This window comes from Megascapheus bottae, chromosome 7 (genome assembly GCF_031878675.1).
Source record: "Megascapheus bottae isolate mThoBot1 chromosome 7, mThoBot2.hap1, whole genome shotgun sequence".
In the NCBI taxonomy this organism is placed as follows: Eukaryota; Metazoa; Chordata; class Mammalia; order Rodentia; family Geomyidae; genus Megascapheus; species Megascapheus bottae.
This window is the reverse complement of record NC_143515.1, coordinates 6,142,521-6,160,702: the sequence shown is the minus strand read 5'-3', so window position 1 is coordinate 6,160,702 and position 18,182 is coordinate 6,142,521. Positions and strand designations below refer to the sequence as shown.

Below are 18,182 nucleotides of genomic sequence, written 5' to 3'. Positions count from 1 at the left end.
CTAGGGCTGTGTGATAGGTCAGTATGACAGGATGATCCTCTCTGCACATCCAGAGGAGGTGCCACTTATCTGGGTTCATTTTTGTTGCTTTTATGGTTTTCTTTACTCAGGCTTTATCATGAGTATATACCTTTCTGTTCTGTTTAGCAACTTGGGATCTTACAGCTTTACTGTGCTCCACATGGTGAGCATAGTCATCATTCATGGAGTGCCAGGAGTACCTCTCTCTTATTAATGAACACCAAGTAGGCTGCTGTGATAGTTACTGAGACATTCTGTTTGTCCCAGCATCTTTGTATTATATCTTCACAAGCTGTGCTCATTAATTACTTGAGAATCTCTTGATTGTTCTGAATTCTACAAGGAGTGTTATATTCTTCATCACTTGGTTCACTGAAGCTGGTGCCTCATACTGACCTTGTAATAACATTCCAATAGTATTTGGATAACTGTTGTCCTATTCATGAATTGTTTTGACATTCAAATTTCAAGGCCAAAGACGACACAGAGAAGTACCAGTTGAGACAATAAGAGAATTAAGTCAAGGATGTATGGGGTGTAGCTCAGTGGTAGAACACTTGCCTAGTGTGCAAGACTGTCTCCTCAACCCCCCATACTTAACCCAGAGAAAGAGAGAAAGACAGACAGACAGATAGAGACAGAGAGTGTGACTGTGTGTCTCGAAGTCATCTTAGAGACCTGTCTTGGGCTTTTTGTGAGTTAATTTGACTTTTATACAAGTTAGATATTCAATCTAAGTCACCACTAGTGACTAAAGTAATTGAACTTTGTATATTAAGCTGCATGATTATAACAAGGGTAATTAAAAGTTAAAAATAATCTTTCCTTAACTTTTTGTTCATGCAGTAGTCTTATTTTTGGAAAAGATTGCCTACAATTTGAACATTTTCCCCATTGCTTTATCATAATAATTAACATTTATGCACTATTGCAATGTGCTAGGTGTTTATTTACAGATTATATTGTTCCCAATGTCCACAGTGTGCAGATAGAAATGTCAAGGCACCTGGTCTCTTGTTTCTTACCTTCATGTCATAGCAACTTATTCTCTCTTCACATTCACCTTCCATATACTTTCAGCTTCTTGCTAATAATTAATAATATAGAGTTCAAAGTTTTTGAAATAACAATTCCTGTTTTAAAGATTCCATCAGCTGTTAAGGTTGGACTTTCCCTTAGACACTGTCCTGTATGCATATACCTATTAAACCTATACAACTTTTATTTTGTAGCATAGAGAACTGATGACAATACATGCACACACACACAGTCTTCCCCTCCCCCCAAAAAAAAGAAAAGTGAGAGAGAGAAAGAGAGAGGGGGGAATTTTCTTCCTTGTAAGTAAGTTGTTTGCTTTGTTAGTTTAAAAAAAAAAGTGGGCTGCTATACTCTTAGCTATTCAGGAGGTTGAGATCTGAGGATCACTGTTCAAAGCCTGCCTGGGCAAAAATGTCCCTGTGAGACTCTTATCTCCAATTAACCACTCAAAACTCAGTAGTTGAGTTGTAGTTCAAAGAGGTAGAGCACTGTCCATGAGCAAAAATTGCTCAGGGACAAGTACCCATGCCTTGAGTTCAAGCCCCACGACTGACAAAAATTAAAATCTATCTAGTCTCCAGTTCTGTTGTTCTGTTAGATTTTTCATAAAATTGCTATTTGGACTTGTTGGTAAGGGAATTTGGTATCTCATCGTTTTGCTCCAAGTCCTTCATACAACTTACAGTTTTCAAAAAGAACTATTTTCTCCCATTAAATACATGGAAATACTTGCCCATGCAGGCACATGCCAGGATTTGTGAACTGACCTATTTATTTCATCCTGGCTTTATAGATGAAACGGAATATGAGTACAGTGGGAGTGAGGAAGAAGAGGAGGAAGTGCCTGAACAAGAAGGAGAGCCAAGGTAAAGTTAAAGCACTCTTTAGCATCCCTGCTTTATGAAGAGATTAAGCTTCATTCCAATGCCAGGATTTCTAAGGCTCCTGGGTAATAAGAGAGCATTTGAAAATGCCTTGTTATCTCCCATTCTTCTTTCTTTTATGAGAGCATCCTCATCCCACACCTGCCAGAAAACCAAGGATTACGTATGTGAGGTTGTTTGGGGTTGAACAGAAGACTGCCTGTGGCAGTCAGTATATCAAAAGACATGAGTGATGAAAGTCTTCTATTGGGTAGTACAGTCCTAGACACCAAGCACTGCAGAATTGCTCTGCTCATGGGCCATCAGGGCCTCCATCGACAAACTCTGGAGTCCCCCAAAACATTTGTTTTCCCATTTATTTTTTTCATCTTACAAGTACAGTTTCTACTATTTAATTTCCAGTACTTGGGGTGTTCTGTCTTTGTCCCATTTTATGATCTGTTTTGATTTCTCTGGATACCCAAAGGGCAGTGACACAGAAGGTTGAGGAATAGAAGTTGGTAGGATGAATCTCCTCACCATATTCATCAGAAAGCCAAGCATTTTTGGATTTTAGTGATGGGTTTGTCTGACATTTAGGTTGCTATTACCTCTGACTGAGGAATAGAACAAAAGGACAGGGAAGGTATGTTGGAAAACTCCTGGGAACTGTGTGCCAGAGGATGGGAGTTTGAAGGGAGATTAAAAGCATTTATTAAAGAAACCTCACAATGCATTTTTCTTCTAATATAGGAAAAGATTTTAATTCATTTTAAACTAATTTTTTGGACAAATTGAAACGTTTAATTAGCAGTGTAACTGCTTTTGGATAAGGGCAGAATTGAATGAAAGACAGTGTAAGGAGCTTGTTTTCCATGCTATGCTATATCAGAAATGCAAGACCAGGAAACAATCTAGGCTAGCTTATCTGTGTAGTGCCTAATCAATGAAACCCATTGGGTTCAGTGGCTTACCTTGACCATAAAGAAAGTGGAAGGGAAACCTGGTAGGGCCTCCCATTTCACCAGATGAAGGAATGATAAGTACTGAAGAACACTCCTATCTGTGCAATGAGGGAAATAAGGGAATTGAATGGAGACCAGGGATATGAAAGGTGACTTCAACCTTTTATTTTACCTCATTTGAATTGGTGTCAGAATCCCTTGCAAGCGAACATGTAAAACAGAATTGTAAGATGAGACTGAATGTGCCAAAGGGAAGATAGCGGGCCATTGAGTTGTAGACTTAGGTCTTCCATTAGATACGTTGGTTGGACTGGTAGATTCAGTTGCAGGGAGTATGTAAAAGAAACAAATATAGGATACTAGTGCTGCTACCTTCTCAGACAGGTCGGGGTGATGCACACGGTTTTCTTCCTGCAGTTCCATCGTTAATGTGCCTGGTGAATCTACTCTGCGTCGGGATTTCCTGAGGCTGCAGCAAGAGAACAAGGAACGTTCTGAGGCTCTGCGGAGACAGCAGCTACTGCAGGAGCAACAGCTCCGGGAGCAGGAAGAGTATAAGAGACAGCTGTTAGCAGAGAGGCAGAAACGGATCGAGCAGCAGAAAGAGCAGAGGCGGCGGCTAGAAGAGGTAGAAAATGAAAAGTCCACATTAGCCTTTTTGCATTTTTTTACTCACTTGGCATCCAGACACTTCAAGGAATATTCTTTGTAGCCCACCAAAGTAATATCTGTCCCCTGGTAAAGCTATTCAAAGAATTTCTGAAGGAAAGCTTATGCTTTCATTTGGCAGACCTTCACATTCCTTAAGGCCTTAGAAATATTTTCCTTTCTTGTAAAAAATGTGCAAGACCTACCAAAAAGTAACTCATTGGCATATTGTGAGATGCAGAGCTCCAGTGTCCCAAAGATGGCATCTGACCAGCTTTGTGTAGTGTTTCCATTGTGGTTAAGTTGGCTTGCTCAGACTTGACCAGGTTTCTTTTATACTGTTGGCCTGTGAGTCCCACTTAAATGGGCATATTTTTCTGAAACTCTAGACATTTTTATATGAAAAACATCTTTCTCTACATGCCTTAACTTGAGCTATATATTAAAGGATACAAAAAGTAGAATTTTAATATGGGAGTAGTTATGCCTGTGGTATAGAAGTATATTTTGTGCCATCAGCTCATTTAACTCATTAATATTGTCACAGTTGGTGATGTGGTTACCTACAACTTTTTCATTTTTAATTCATGGAAATACAGTATTACCCTATGTTTCACTTGAGAGTCAAAATAAGTTTTTTTTTGGTTGGTAGTGGAGCTTGAACTTGGCCTGGGCATTGTCCCTGAGCTCTTCAGCTCAAGGCTAGTGCTCTACCACTTGAGCCAAAGCGCCGCTTCTGGTTTTCTGGTAGTTAATTGTACATGAGTCTCATGGACTTTAGTGCGTGGGCTAGCTTTGAACCCAGATCCTCAAATCTCAGCCTCCTGAGTAGCTAGGTTTATAGATGTGAGCCATCGGCTCCAGCAAGACCTTTATTTTCTTGGATACATTTTGCTGTATATTTCACTGTCCCAGTTTTCTTATTCAAAATCATTTAAACTCCCATTTAATTCACACACCATATCATGCTGTTTTATCTTTGTCTTCTACAAAATGAACCAACAGTAATAGAGCCCTATATCATTATTTTCCAGTAGAGTTCAGTTTAATAACATATACTGTTATCTATGCTACTCAATGGGAGTCTTTGTTTCATTTTGCATATTTATAGTCTGGATTCTGAAAATTCCCCATTGCTTAGAAAACTAGTGCATATCTTAACTAAAGAGTTTGGAAACATTTAGTTAGGGATTTAAGAAGAAAGCTTAGTTATACCTTCTACTGTAGAAGGGACAATTTGGTGTTTAGATTACTCCTTTTAATTTATTTGCTAATCCTTTGTAATATATTCGTTAAGATTTTTCTCAGTGTTCTTTGAATTGGTTTGAAGGTTTGTTCAAGTTGTTTATTGAACCTTTGTATTCACTATATTAGAAGGTCAAGCTCTGGCTATTTATTTTTATAAATTTCTCCACTGTTCTTTCCACTTATGGGGTGGGACAGAAGAAGTTACCTCTGACAATCATTGCTCCAAAAGGCAGAGTATTTGTTGATTTGTAACTTGGAAGTGCCAAGCAATCCTGGTCCAGTTAGAGCTTTGTATCCCAGGTGGTAGAACTGGCTTTCAAGTTGTCAATAATGAGAGACCAGATGTCTGTTATCCAACCTCTGTGCAAGGTAAGCACTGAGGATGAAGAGAGCTGTGCTTTGGGATGAAGGATTGAAGTTACTTTGTTTTAGTTAGATAGATATCTCATGAGTTAGGAATATCTGCAAAAAACAAACAAGATCTAAGAATTTTGTATTGTAAAATGTTTCATTTGGTCTGTTAATTCAGAGTCTGTTTAAGTTCAAACTTAGGGTTACTCTTTGCACTTTTTTCCTTAGTGATAGAGCTAACAATAGAGCTGAAGTGGGAAATGTTCACATGCATATCATTAGTTTGGTTCTGGGTGATCTCACTCCTTTTTATTAGTCTGGATAATTAAGTGTTGTTTGCACTCTTAAGTCCCAGAAAGGTAATTTGGATCTTTGAGCCATAAATGGTTTGTAGCCCTTTATTGGTATTAAGGATTCAGACTGTTTGGGGAATAGAAATTCCTTGTTTTGTGAACAGAGTAGGTAAAGATAGTCTGCCTTACTCATAAGATAAATGATAATTAAAACTAAAAAGAGATAACAGCTTTCTGTGGTAGACTGGCAAAAACAAAGTAGGAGGGTAAGAGAAAGCACAGCACAGCTGTCCCTTTCTTTGCAGCTCTCACAAAACAGGCCCACAAGATGCCACCTGAGGATTCCTCTTCACCTCCAACAGACCTTTGAAACCTATGTGTTTCATAACTGCACCACCATCCTTTCTCTGCTTTTTGAGACCTGCTCCTAGTATCTGTTTCTTCTTTTTCCTTGTCCTTGGTTCCTTTGTTAACTCTGGTATCTTTTGGAAGTCTGTAATCTAGTGTTGAAAATAAAGTTTTTGTTTTCTGTTGTCTTTGTTGCTTTTTAGTGGCCCCAGGAGGATCATCCAACAAAAAGCAATTTCATACCAGAAGTCCTACTATGGGACTCCCCCTGTTCCTCACAGCTGTCTATATGAGTCTATTTCTTAGACACTTCACTATATACTACCTAGATCCAGAATTCCACAGATTCCATACATACTGAGGTTTTCATGTTACTTTCCATTCTTGGAACATCATGCCTTCAGCTCATAGAGAACTTTGTTTCTTGCTCATTTTTTTTCATACAAATTATGTATTAGCTTTTCCTTCTATTTAGTCATTTGTTTTTTAGTAGGAATGAAATATATTCATTGCTATTTTGTCCTAGTGGTTCTCTCTCTCTCTGTTCTTTTCATTGAATCATGTTTTGGAATTTATTCTTTCCTCATAACTTTATAACACGCACACATTTTGGGAAACATGACTTCCTCATTCTTTGTCTTGGTTTAACAAAAATGTTCATATGATATATTTGAAAAACGCTGATTCACAAAATAAGTTAATCTATGCTAAACTTACATTAGTCACTTTATTTTGGGTATGATTTTTAACCTGCTACATTTTTGATTAAATTTCCTGTCTTCTGGTCTGAGTGCCAACTGGTAACAAAAAGAAAATTTCCTAAGGGAAGATTTGTTTAAAGTAAGTCTGGTATCATCATAATATCAGCCCATTCTTAACTGATTTTTCAAATTGTATATAATACTTGTTAGTATAGAGAAGCATCAAAATGTAACTTCCGGTGTTTTTAGAACTTGTTTTTCTTTTTCTTTTTTGTCAGTCCTGGCACTTGAACTCTGGGCCTAGGCACTATTCTTGAGCTTTTTCAAGGCTAGCACTACCCTTGAGCCACAACATTATTTCTGACTTTTTCTTTATATGTGGGTACCAAGGAATTGAACCCAGGGCTTCATGCATGCTAGGCAAGCACTCTTCCACTCCCAGCCCCTAGAACATTTTTTTTAAAGTCCCTATTTCTTCCCAGGCTTACCTTTATGAGTTGGAAACTGTGATATACCCTAAAGTCTTTAGATATTTACTATTAAAATCAAATGAGGAATTTCTCTTAAGCCTTTGGCCATTTTTTCTTGAACACTATCGTTCTTGCATTTTCCTTATCTCACAGTCTTTCTATGGGTATTTAACAAATAATTTCTAGTTTTTATGTCCTTTGCAAGTGTTTTGCCATGGAGTCTCAGTTTTTGCTTTATGACTTTGGAGAAACCACTTTCCTCAGGTTTAGGGGATATAGTCTTTATAGTCTTTGCTTTCACAAGAAGGCACATGGTTATATTCATTTCTATAAAACCTGAAGTTACAGTTTGGAAGATTGGGTGGAAGTTGAAGAGATTTAAAGCATAAGAAAGCAAGACAAAAATAAATGTTTTTGGTGTGAAGTGGGATTAGTATTAGTGTCCGACCAGAACTAAGAAAACATCAAAGTTATTCAGAAAAAAAATCTCATATATTTGTTGTATATTTCTTGGCTCTGAGATCTTAGAAGGAAAGGCTGTTTTGTTTTCCTTTACCCTAAAGCCATTCTACAGTATTTCTATGTGTTTTAAAGAAGTAGGAACCATTTCCTCACTTTTTCATTGCTTACAAAAGGGCTTTGTTTTACAGATCATCAGCATCTAGCATCAGGAGTACATGTTGGCACAGGGCTACCTTCTTCACAGTTTCAACTTTAATATACGCAGTAGTCATAGCCACCCGGCAGCCAATGCCCCTAGAGCTAAAGCTTTGCTTTCTGTCCAGTCAGCAGTGGCGTAGTTATTTTACAGAGAGTGGCTGCCTTGTTTATAAGTATCTCTTGTTGCCCTGTTTTCTAAGTATCTCTTTTAAGTTCTTAAATATTCCCTTGGCATCCAGTCTTGTGGTTATTTGTATTGATGTACATTTTATAAAGAGTTAAATTCAGCAATGTTACCTGTTATTTGAAGATATGAAAGAGTTGTCTTTGGGGATAGGTCAGTAGCTTGTGTACTATGGTGTCATCAGAACTTGTATGCTAAAAATTCAAGTGTTAGTAATATGTATGACATCAGTAAGATGACTTCAAACCTAGACTAAGTAGCTGAAGTATGAAGACTAAGTATGAAGACTAGACTGGTTTCCACTAAAACCAGTAGTAAATTCAGTGGAGTGTATTTAATGGGGCTTCACTAAAGTGAATATGACTTACTTCACAATGATATAAAAACATTACTTTAAATACTGAACTAGGAAGGGAACTTGGATAATTAAAACAAAGTTACAAAAGTACATATTTATTCAGGCATGCTTAGGAAAATTTAAATAATAAGGAAATCTTTCTTGTTTTGAGAGGTTTGGAAGTCAGCTTACAGCATAATACAAATTTTCAGTTTCTTTGATTTTTGCTTGAAAGAATATTTGAGAAAATAATGACATCAGTTTGCAGAAGCTTCAAAGGATTTTATCTTGTTTGTTGTGCTTAGTGGTGTAACCTGAAAGGGTGTATGCATTAGAACCCCTTTGGTTTTGTTGCCTGAAATCATAAGCCTAAGGCTAGTCCAGTGTAGATCACTGTTGTTGGCATGTGTGCTGTATTTTTGGTTTTCTTTGAGGTTCTGATGCAAGAAGTTAGCTTTTCACGTTAATCTTCTATTAATATCTGTTTAATAAGTAAGGATACCTGTTATGATGCTTCTCTGTGATGTCCATCATTGACTGATTGTTCTGACTCTAGTGGTTTAAAATTTTGCTCCTGTTCCGGTTTGCACTTTTAAATATTAGCATAATGCAGAAAAGGAATAAGTAACTGTTATGTTTTTTGCCTTGACTGTTGGTCTTGTCAACCAATTTTTCTCCTAAGACTTACTGAATGGGCTTAATGATCTATCTAGTCTTGAGGAAAGTCACCACTTTCCTACATCGTCTTGTAAGTTTATCTAATGTGCATGCCTTAGCCTACTTACAAGACTGTTCCTAATTCATTGTATACTTATATGCAAGTAACTAGTAAAATATTTCTAAAATGGATGAATTTCTTTGTGTTGTTCCACGTGTATTTTTGGAAGGAAAGAGCTTGTGCAGAGTCATACCAATTTGAAAATAAATCCTGGCTGAGAGCGTGACCTAGTGGTAGAGTGCTTGCCTGGCATGCATGAAGCCCTAAGTTCAATTCCTCAATACCATATACACATAGACAGAAAAGGCTGGAAGTGGCTTGTGGCTCAAGTAGTAGAGTGCTGGCCTTGAGAAAGCCCAAGGAGAGGGCCTTGGCTGAGCTAAAGCCCCGGGACTGGTAGAGAGAGAGGGGGAGGGGAAGGAAGGGAGGGAGGGAGGGAGAGAGAGAGAGAGAGAGAGAGAGAGAGAGAGAGAGAGAGAGAGAGAGAGGGAGGGAGGGAGGGAGGGAGGGAGGGAGGGAGGGAGGGAGGGAGGGAGGGAGGACAAATTCTTGGAATGAGACTTCTAATTTGGATCTAAGAGCTACCTTAGACTACTTCAGAGTATCTTGTAGTATATCCCAAATAAAGGAGGTTTTAAAATTATGAAGCATTATCCAAATATAGCAAATACTGTTAAAGCCTTTATGAACTTATTTGGGGATCTTACAAAAACTGCTGTAGCATTTGATTAAATTTCATGTTTGAGTGAATTTTTGAACCTTGCATTACACTAAATATGGTTAAAATAGAAATAGGTTTGTCCTAACTACCATGGACTTGGTGTAATTTAATTTAAGATGTAATGCATAGGCTGAGGTTGTAGCTCAGTTGTAGAATGTGTCTTAATATATGTGAGGTCCTGGGTTCAGACCCCAGTAATGCCCACCTATAAAAAAAGGTAATGTATGTAATGCATTCCTCTTACTGATGTGCTTTCCTAGAGGAAGGAAAAGACAGGTGGGGTCTTGCTTTCAGGGAATTTGAAGTCTTAAAAAGTTTCACATGAAACTAAAAAGAAAAGTTGATAATTGAGATTTCTTCCAAATGTAGATATCCCTGCTTTTAAGAAGTTTGCTTGCTTTTTTTCCTTTTTTTTGATAATGTATTTTGAATTAAACTTACAATAGATTTTTTTTAATTATATTGACTAAAAATAATTGAACCCAGACTTCCATTGAAAAATCCCACTGAAATGATTGAAAAAATAAAAATGGTAAATACCAGGGATAAGAGAAAAGAGAATATAATTGTGGAAGTAGATAATGCATGTACGAAAAGCTGATTCTTACTGAAAATCCTGAAAAAGTCTAAACTGACTATAATACAGTAAGACTTGTTAGGGGGCAGAATCTAGAGAGAGAACAGCCAGGCTTTCCACTCTGTACCTGCTCCTCCTCATTAGGGAAAGTGAGTAATAGAACTTCTGCATGGAGAAGTCAGCCACACCTCAGTATGCAGAGAAAAGGTGTACAGAAATGAAAAGCATTTGGTGAAAAGATAAATACCAACCAGTGTGGCTCCAGCTGTGTTGATCTCATTTAGCTCCCAGAGCATGTGACAATCATGCCTATTACAAATGTGTCATGTGTTTTCTTTTCCCCACTCTTTCCCTGTCCCTGTAGAGTATAGGGAGAATAGTTGCGAAATAGTTGCATTGGGTTGTCTGTCTTTTTAGCCCTTACTGTTTTATATCTTAAATGAAACAAGATGAAATTATAGACACTGAAGAGTATCTTTAATGTGGAAGATTTCAAACCAAAATTTTCAACAGGGGAGCCAGGGGACTTGGAAATATAGCTCAGTAATAGATTGTGTGCCTTACAGTGCATGGCCCTGGGTTCAATCTCCACTGCTACCACAACATAAAAGGAACTTGAAGAAAAAAAAGAGACAGGGAATAGAAGAAATGTTATAAATGTGCATATGTACTGTGGCTGGGAATGTGGCTCAAGTGCTAATAACCTTGAGCATGGAGAGGCTTGGGGACAGTGCCTGAACCTGAGTTCAAGCCCCAGTACTACCCCTACTCCAAAAAATATGCATATGCATTTATTAGAGAAGATATGTTCATTAAATAAAAATTCTAATTAGAAAATAGAATTCCCGGGAACTGTATATGTAGGAGGAGATAAATTAATAGATAAGAGAACAACGTATATAATATAGATATATCTATGTCTGGTCTGTATTCAGTAGACATTTTAGCCCATCATACTTCCACTGTGCCACTCTGCTACTCTTGTGACTATGATAGGGAGAAAATAGAGGAAATAATTCCAAGTTCCCTGAACAATTTCCAGGTATATGGATTGGAAGATTCGTGGAGTACAGACCAAATGAATGAAAAGAGACCCCTGTGAAGGAACATGCATCATCTTAAAATTTTTGTATATTGATAATGAACAGAGGACCCTAGAAACTGCAACATGGGAGCAGGTAGAGAGTATAGAATGCGTCCTGCACTAACTGTTGAGAATTGGACAGGAAATTCCATTGAGGGAAAAATTACTTCTCATTCAAAAATGCCTGTATAGCATAAGAATAAAGATTTTTGAGCCTTGCAGTTTTCCAAGTCTGTTTTCCTTTCTTCTCCTTTCTTTCTCTTCTTCTGCTAGAAGATACCACCCAATAAAATAAGGAAGAAAATCTCAAGAGTTCCAAGAACGAGATTCTATTCAGGATAGTCCCCAAGGATTCCCAGGAAGTTGATAGAGAAAAAGAATTATTAAGAACAATGAATAGATTGGTGTACAAAAGGAGAGTGGCAACAGTGTCAGTCTTCAAGAATAAAGAATAATTGATCCGAATACTGAAAGAAGGAAGTTTCATAGTAGTGCAATATGTGTTATAATGCTATGATAGAAAACTGGTTAAAGGGAGGGGGGGATGAACCCTCAAACTCAAAGGCCATATATGTGATTTTTCATTTTACCAGAAATTGTCAAGACTAGAGTGGGATGGCTATTCTTTTGAAGAAGTCAGTAGATGGTATCCAAGATAGAAAGTTATTTAAAACTAACTTCATTAGAGTATTATTTAGAAAGAAGGGTAGGAAAAGTGAAATCTTTCAGAATTCTCACTTTTGAGGAGTTGGAATTAGAAATTAGGGGGATGAGACAGCATGTTTGTGACACAGATTCCTCCTCATCTTCCTGTAAAACAAGACAAAAAACTGGGCATATATGTCTGGCAGAGATGTATCTACCTATGAGCTGAACTCTGCTATATTTTGTACTCAATTAAAATAGAAGTTATGAAAGTATGAGCTGAAAACAAGTTGTTTCCTCACCCCCCCCCCCACCCCATACTCCTCCTGTATTGTTCTGGTTGCCTTTTTTTTTTTTTTTTTTTTTTTTTTTTTTTTTTTTGTGGGTCATGAGGCTTGAACTCTGGGTCCTGGGTGCTGTCCCTGAGCTCTTTAGCTCAAGGATACCACCCCACTTCCTGTTTTCTAGTGATTAATGGGAGATATGAGTGTCACGTTCTTTAGTGCCTGGGTGGGCTTTGAAAGGATTACAGGTGTGAGCCACAGCGCCCGGCCAAGTCTTGCTCACTTTTAGAGACCATAATACTGACACAGACTATTTCAGTTTGTTGGTTTCCTGAGACTCTGTTTATCTCAATGTATACATACCCCAGGGTTTTGAGCAAGGAAAGATAAAGCCCATATTTTTTTTTTTAAGAGGAGTGATTCTTTTACTATTCACTTAGGAGTTTTAAATACCACTTACTGACTTCTTCCAAAGAAGATGCTTTCTACTCTCTCCCCATTTATGATGATTTCTAGCATGGGACTCCCACCTGGTCCCTACCTCACTATACACAGGTATTTCTGTCTAGACAAGTGAGGAATCAGGGCCAACAGAGATTCAGTGGCTTATGCCAGCAGTGCTCTGTCCTGGTTTCATTGCTCCTCTTAGGCTTCTTTGCTACATTCAAATACTTCCAAATTCATAAAATGTGAACATACTACCTGAGTGTAACTGATCCTTATATATATAGGAACATTATACTATCCAGTGTATTTACAGACTATACCTCTGGTGGCTGATTAACTTTGGAACCTGATTTCTCTTTGAGAGAGATAGGCACTCTTTTAAAGATTCAGACCCTTTCATTTTCTTAAGTGTCTGGCTATCTCTAAGAGAAAGTGTTTATATTTCCATTAGTGTGGCTCCCTGTTGTTATTGCAAGTATTTTCTTTTATCCACAGGTTGGATGCCTGTGTTTTGCTAGACCCAGTGCATTCTAGCAATTCACTTCTCGCTGTGACCCCAGGTATTTGTGGCTTGGCTTCAGCTTTGTAGAATTTATTCTTTAGTCACAGGGCAGAAGAGCAATAGCAAAAAACTCACTTCTCAGTATTGATGCTTCTGGCCACCACCCTTTTAGAGAGAACACTCAAGGGTTTATGTGTCTTTCAGCTTCTCGTGGCTTTTGTTTCTTATTTTACTTTTAACATATCTTATTCAACCATATGTTCAAAGGGTGATTTTCCTCCGGAAAATATGCCTAACCAGGAATATCTAATGTAATTAAGTCATCTTTAAAGTAAACTTACTTTTGGAGGGGAGAGCAAAATAGAATAAATTTTTATCACCAAGTTAGAAAAATGGTTGTGTCCTTAGCTACTGAATGCTCATTGTAAATGATGTCTTGGTAAGCTTTCTTAGCTCTTGCAAAGATAGGAAATGTAAAAAGATCTTAGCTTAATTTACTTTGATAGGGATGGTCTCCAGAAAATGAAATTTAGATATGATTTTTTAGTCTATTTCCTCAAGTTTTGTGTTAGCTTGTTCATGGAGTCCTGAGATGGGTGGAAATAGTTTTATTTTCTCCCACCCTCCCTCCTGTCTTGAGGCTAGTACTCAGTGTTTGGGTATTATCTCTGTCTCTGAGCTTCTTTTGCTTAAGGCTAATGCTATCACACTTAAGCCACTGTACCATATCAGGAATTTTCTAAGTAGTTTTTTTTTTTTTGAGATAAGTGTCCCGGGGACTTTTCTGCCTGTGTTGGCTTTTTTTTTTAAATAATTTTTTTATTGTAATAAAAGGGTTACATGATATTTGCCAGATAGAAGGTGCATTAATTCACATACATTGATACCCTTTCACATGTCTTGGTACCCATCACCCTCCCCCCCCCCCCCGCCCCGTCTTGGTTTTCCCCCCTTCCCTATCAAATTTCAAATAACCAAATACAAATAAATTCAATATATCAGATAACAAAGTGAGATACTGTAACAATATGAGGTACCCAAGAGACAGCAAAGGAGATGAAAAATAACATAGTAGATTAAGGGCAACAATCATTCATTATATGGCTTTTGTTTCAGTATCCTGGAGGTCCTTTCAATTAGCTTCATACTATATGGCCTTATATATCAAGGTTTTGCTCTATTGCAGATCTCTGCTAGTAGAGCCCAAGGTTTCTACTGGTTATGACAAATGAGGGAAACCATTGAGCCTAAGTTCCTTTGAGTCTGGCTTACTTCACTTAATATGATTTTTTCTAAGTCTTTCCATTTCCTAACAAATGGGGCGATGTCATTCTTTCTGACAGCAGCATAGAATTCCATTGTGTACAAATACCACAACTTGTTGATCCACTCATCAACTGAGGGACTTCTAGGTTGGTTCCATATCTTTGCTATGGTGAATAATGTGCTAGTGGATTTAGTATGTCCTTGTTTCTGGATGATTGGGTAAATGCCAAGTAGTGGTATTGCTGGGTCATAGGGGAGTTCTATGTTTAGCCTTTTGAGGCACTGCCATACTGCTTTCCATAGTGGTTGAACGAGTTTGCACTCCCACCAACAGTGTAGTAGTGATCCCTCCTGGCCACATCCCCTCCAGCATCTGTTATTATTCGTTTTCCTGATCCTGGCCATTCTAACTGGAGTGAGGTGGAATCTTAGAGTTGTTTTGATTTGCATTTCTTTTATGACCAGAGATGTTGAGCATTTCTTCATGTGTCTATAGGCCATTTTTGTTTCTTCTTCAGAGAAGACTCTCTTTAAGTCTTTGGCCCATTTTTTAATGGGATGGTTGTTACTTTTAGTTTTGGAGTGATTCAATTTTTTGAGCTGTTGATATATTTTAGATATGAGGCCTTTGTCTGTTGTTTGGTTGGTGAAGATCTTCTCCCACTCTATAGGCTTCCTATTTAATTTACTAGCTATGTCCTTTGCCATACAAAAGCTCTGCAGTTTAATGCAGTCCCACCTTTCCAGCCTTTCTCTGATTTGTTGTGATTCTTGGTCCTTATTAAGAAAGTTTCGACCTGTGCCAAGGAGGCCTAGTGTATCTCCTATTCCTTCTTGTAAAGTTTTCAGTGTGTTGGGTTTTACCTCGAGGTCTTTGATCCATTTGGAGTTAATTCTAGTGCAGGGTGACAAAGAAGGATCTAACTTTAGTTTTCTGCAGGTGCTTAACCAGTTCTGCCCGCACAGCTTGTTGAAGAGGCTGTCTTTCTTCCATTCTATTTTTTGGGGGGAGAAGGAAGATGGCGCCGAGACAATAGGGACACTGCCTAGCTGTCTCTCTCACAAAAAGAGAGAAGCAGGGAGTCCCACGAGCCAACTACCTTAAGAAATCTGTGTTGGCTTTGACCTAGGTCCTCAGATCTTGGCCTCCCAAGTAACTAGGGTTATAGGTGTGAGTCATCAGTGTGTTGTTTTGTTTTTGTTTTTTGTAGTTGGTTGTAAGGCTCGAACTCTGGGCCTGGGTGCTCTCCCTGGGCTCTTCAGCTCAAGGCCTGTACTTTTATCACTTTGAGCATAGTGCCACTTCCAGTTTTCTGGTAGTTGATTGACTTGGAGATAAGGGTCGCAAGGACTTTCCTGTCTGAGCTGGCTTTGAACTGGGATCTTCAATTCTCAACCTCCCTGAATGGGTAGGATTATAGGTGTGAGCCACCAGTGCCCACCTTTGTTGTTGTTGTTGTTAAAGAAAAGAAATGGTATAAGATTGAAAAAAATAAATAAATAAAACAGACTAGCAAACAACCAGTAGAGTTGCATGGGAGAAAGTGTAGTGTTACCATGTAATAAAGATGTCTTAGCCTTGAAAGTTATGTTTTCTAAGTACTAGAGCAGGAGCTTGCTCCTTTTATGACCTACTTCTACCCATTGAAGCTGGTGAGGTTTTTTTTGTTTTGTTTTTGTTTTTGTTTTTTTTGCCAGTCCTGGGCCTTGAACTTGAGCTTTCTTAAGGCTAGAGCTCTTCCACTTGAGCCACAGCACCACTTCCAACTTTTATTCTATGTGTGTGGTACCAAGGAACCAAATCCATGTTTCATGCATGCTAAGCAAGCACTCTACCACTAGGTCAAACTCCTGGCTTGAAGCTGGTGAGTTTTATGAATTGAATTGAGTGTATGCTTTTAAGAACAGACAGTAGGAAAAAGAATAAAACCTGTGTAATAAGAGAGGTGGTAGGACCAAAAGCTGAGTCAAAATTTGATGTGATATATCATAAAGATGAAGAATTTCAGAGTGAGACCATAGCACAAAGTTATCATCTTTGTTCAGTACTCTGCATGTATGGCCTTTTTTTCCGTTTCTCAGGGAATCAGTGTCAGGTGTCTACTTTAAAAGTAAATACTGCCAGGCATAGGCATGGTGCCTCTAACACCAGTATTCCTAGCTACTCAGGAGGCTGTGTTCTGAGGATCACAGTTCAAAGCCAGCCCAAGCATAAACAGGAGACTCTTTATCTCCAGCTAACCACTAGAAAATGGGAAGTGGGGCTGAGGCTTTAAGGGTAGCCTGGAGCTGAAGAGCTCAGGGACAATGCCCAGGCCCTGAGGTAGGGCAGTAGTTTTGAACTGTAGAGCTCTGGGACAGCCGAGGCCCAGAGTTCAACACCCATGACACACCAAAAAAAAAAAGTAAATTGAGGGGTTTGAGGAAGGACCCAAAAGAAAACTTTAATTCTAATAATTACTTACTTTGTTTATCTATTATAAATATTTATATAATACAGCATTTATACCAAGAGCTATACCAAAATACTGTTTTATGTCTAGGCCAGTATTGGAAGTACAGCTGGTAATAACATTATCAGTTTACTATGTGTGATAATTTCATGACTCTGTATCCTCTAGAGCTACTGCTGTCCACCAATACCCAGTAGCCACTAGCCATGTGTTGTGGGCCTTTAAAACTGACTTGAGTGAATAAAATAAGTTCTCCATTTGTGCTAGCTTAATAGTAATACGTGACTAGTGGCCACAGTAAAGAACATCTCAGAGATAAAATGTTCTCACCAACCCAGAAGTTCTACTGAACAGTGCTGATCTAGCTGCTAGCATTTTTATATTCATAGAATAGCTGATCACTTTCAGATCCCTACACCATGCCAGTGCTTTGGCATTTGTCCTGTGGCTCTAGAGAGAAATAATTGAGTAGCTAAGCTGTATGTGATGTATGATAGTTCCTTTTTTTGCCTACTGTTTCCTTTTATTCCCTTTTCAAGTCTTTTTATTCTGACCTAAGGACCTCTAGGACTATGTTAATGTTAAACCTAAAATAAAGAATTCACTGTAACCTATTTCCTGTGGTTACAGATAGTAAGTAGTATGAATGATGGTTAGCAAAATGAAAGGATTCACAGAAACATTGTGCCTTTAACCAGTATAAACGCAAAGCTGTTACACACATGGCTGAAGGACAGCGTGGAAATGATGGTTGTATATCTCATTAAGATCTCCCTGTAACTGATCTGCAAACCATGGTTAAGAGCTACCGCTGAAGATCCCTGATAATTATATGTTTTCACTTTTGCAGCAACAAAGAAGAGAACGGGAAGCTAGAAGGCAGCAAGAACGTGAACAGCGAAGGAGAGAACAAGAAGAGAAGAGGCGCATAGAGGAATTAGAGAGAAGGCGTAAAGAAGAGGAGGAGAGGAGACGGGCAGAAGAAGAAAAGAGGAGAGTGGAAAGGGAGCAGGTTAGTTCACAAAGAAGGTCACTGTTCATTGTAAAGTTTGTTTCATTGAGAAATTAGGGGATTTGAGGCAAAAAGCCCACATACATACATATACACATTCAGAATTTTAGACACTTAAAAATTAGTGAACTTCACTAATAACTCTTTTGTCTTATAAAAGAAAGTCTGTAAATCACTATACTTCAGAAAGCCCTTGAAATCAGCAATCTCCAAGTAGTATGATTGTGACAGATTTCTGGTTATGTATTCTCAGGCTTGGCTTCAAATGCTGTGGGCATTTGAATATGGGGCGTATGAGTGATGACTTCTGTTTTACTTATTTATTTTTGCCAGTCCTAGGGTTTGA

The 18,182-nt window shown here is 38.2% G+C and overlaps 1 protein-coding gene across 35 annotated transcripts in view; it reads left to right on the top strand.

Moving 5' to 3' along the window:
• Window positions 1-18,182, top strand: part of Map4k4 (mitogen-activated protein kinase kinase kinase kinase 4) — a 168,224-nt gene that overhangs the window by 118,637 nt on the left and 31,405 nt on the right. For all 35 annotated transcript variants that reach the window (XM_090336314.1, XM_090336316.1, XM_090336315.1 and 32 more), the window contains 3 exons: window positions 1,853-1,925; window positions 3,305-3,515; window positions 17,675-17,836. In XM_090336314.1, the coding sequence (XP_090192440.1) occupies window positions 1,853-1,925; window positions 3,305-3,515; window positions 17,675-17,836 (446 nt within the window). The remainder of the gene's footprint in view (window positions 1-1,852; window positions 1,926-3,304; window positions 3,516-17,674; window positions 17,837-18,182) is intronic.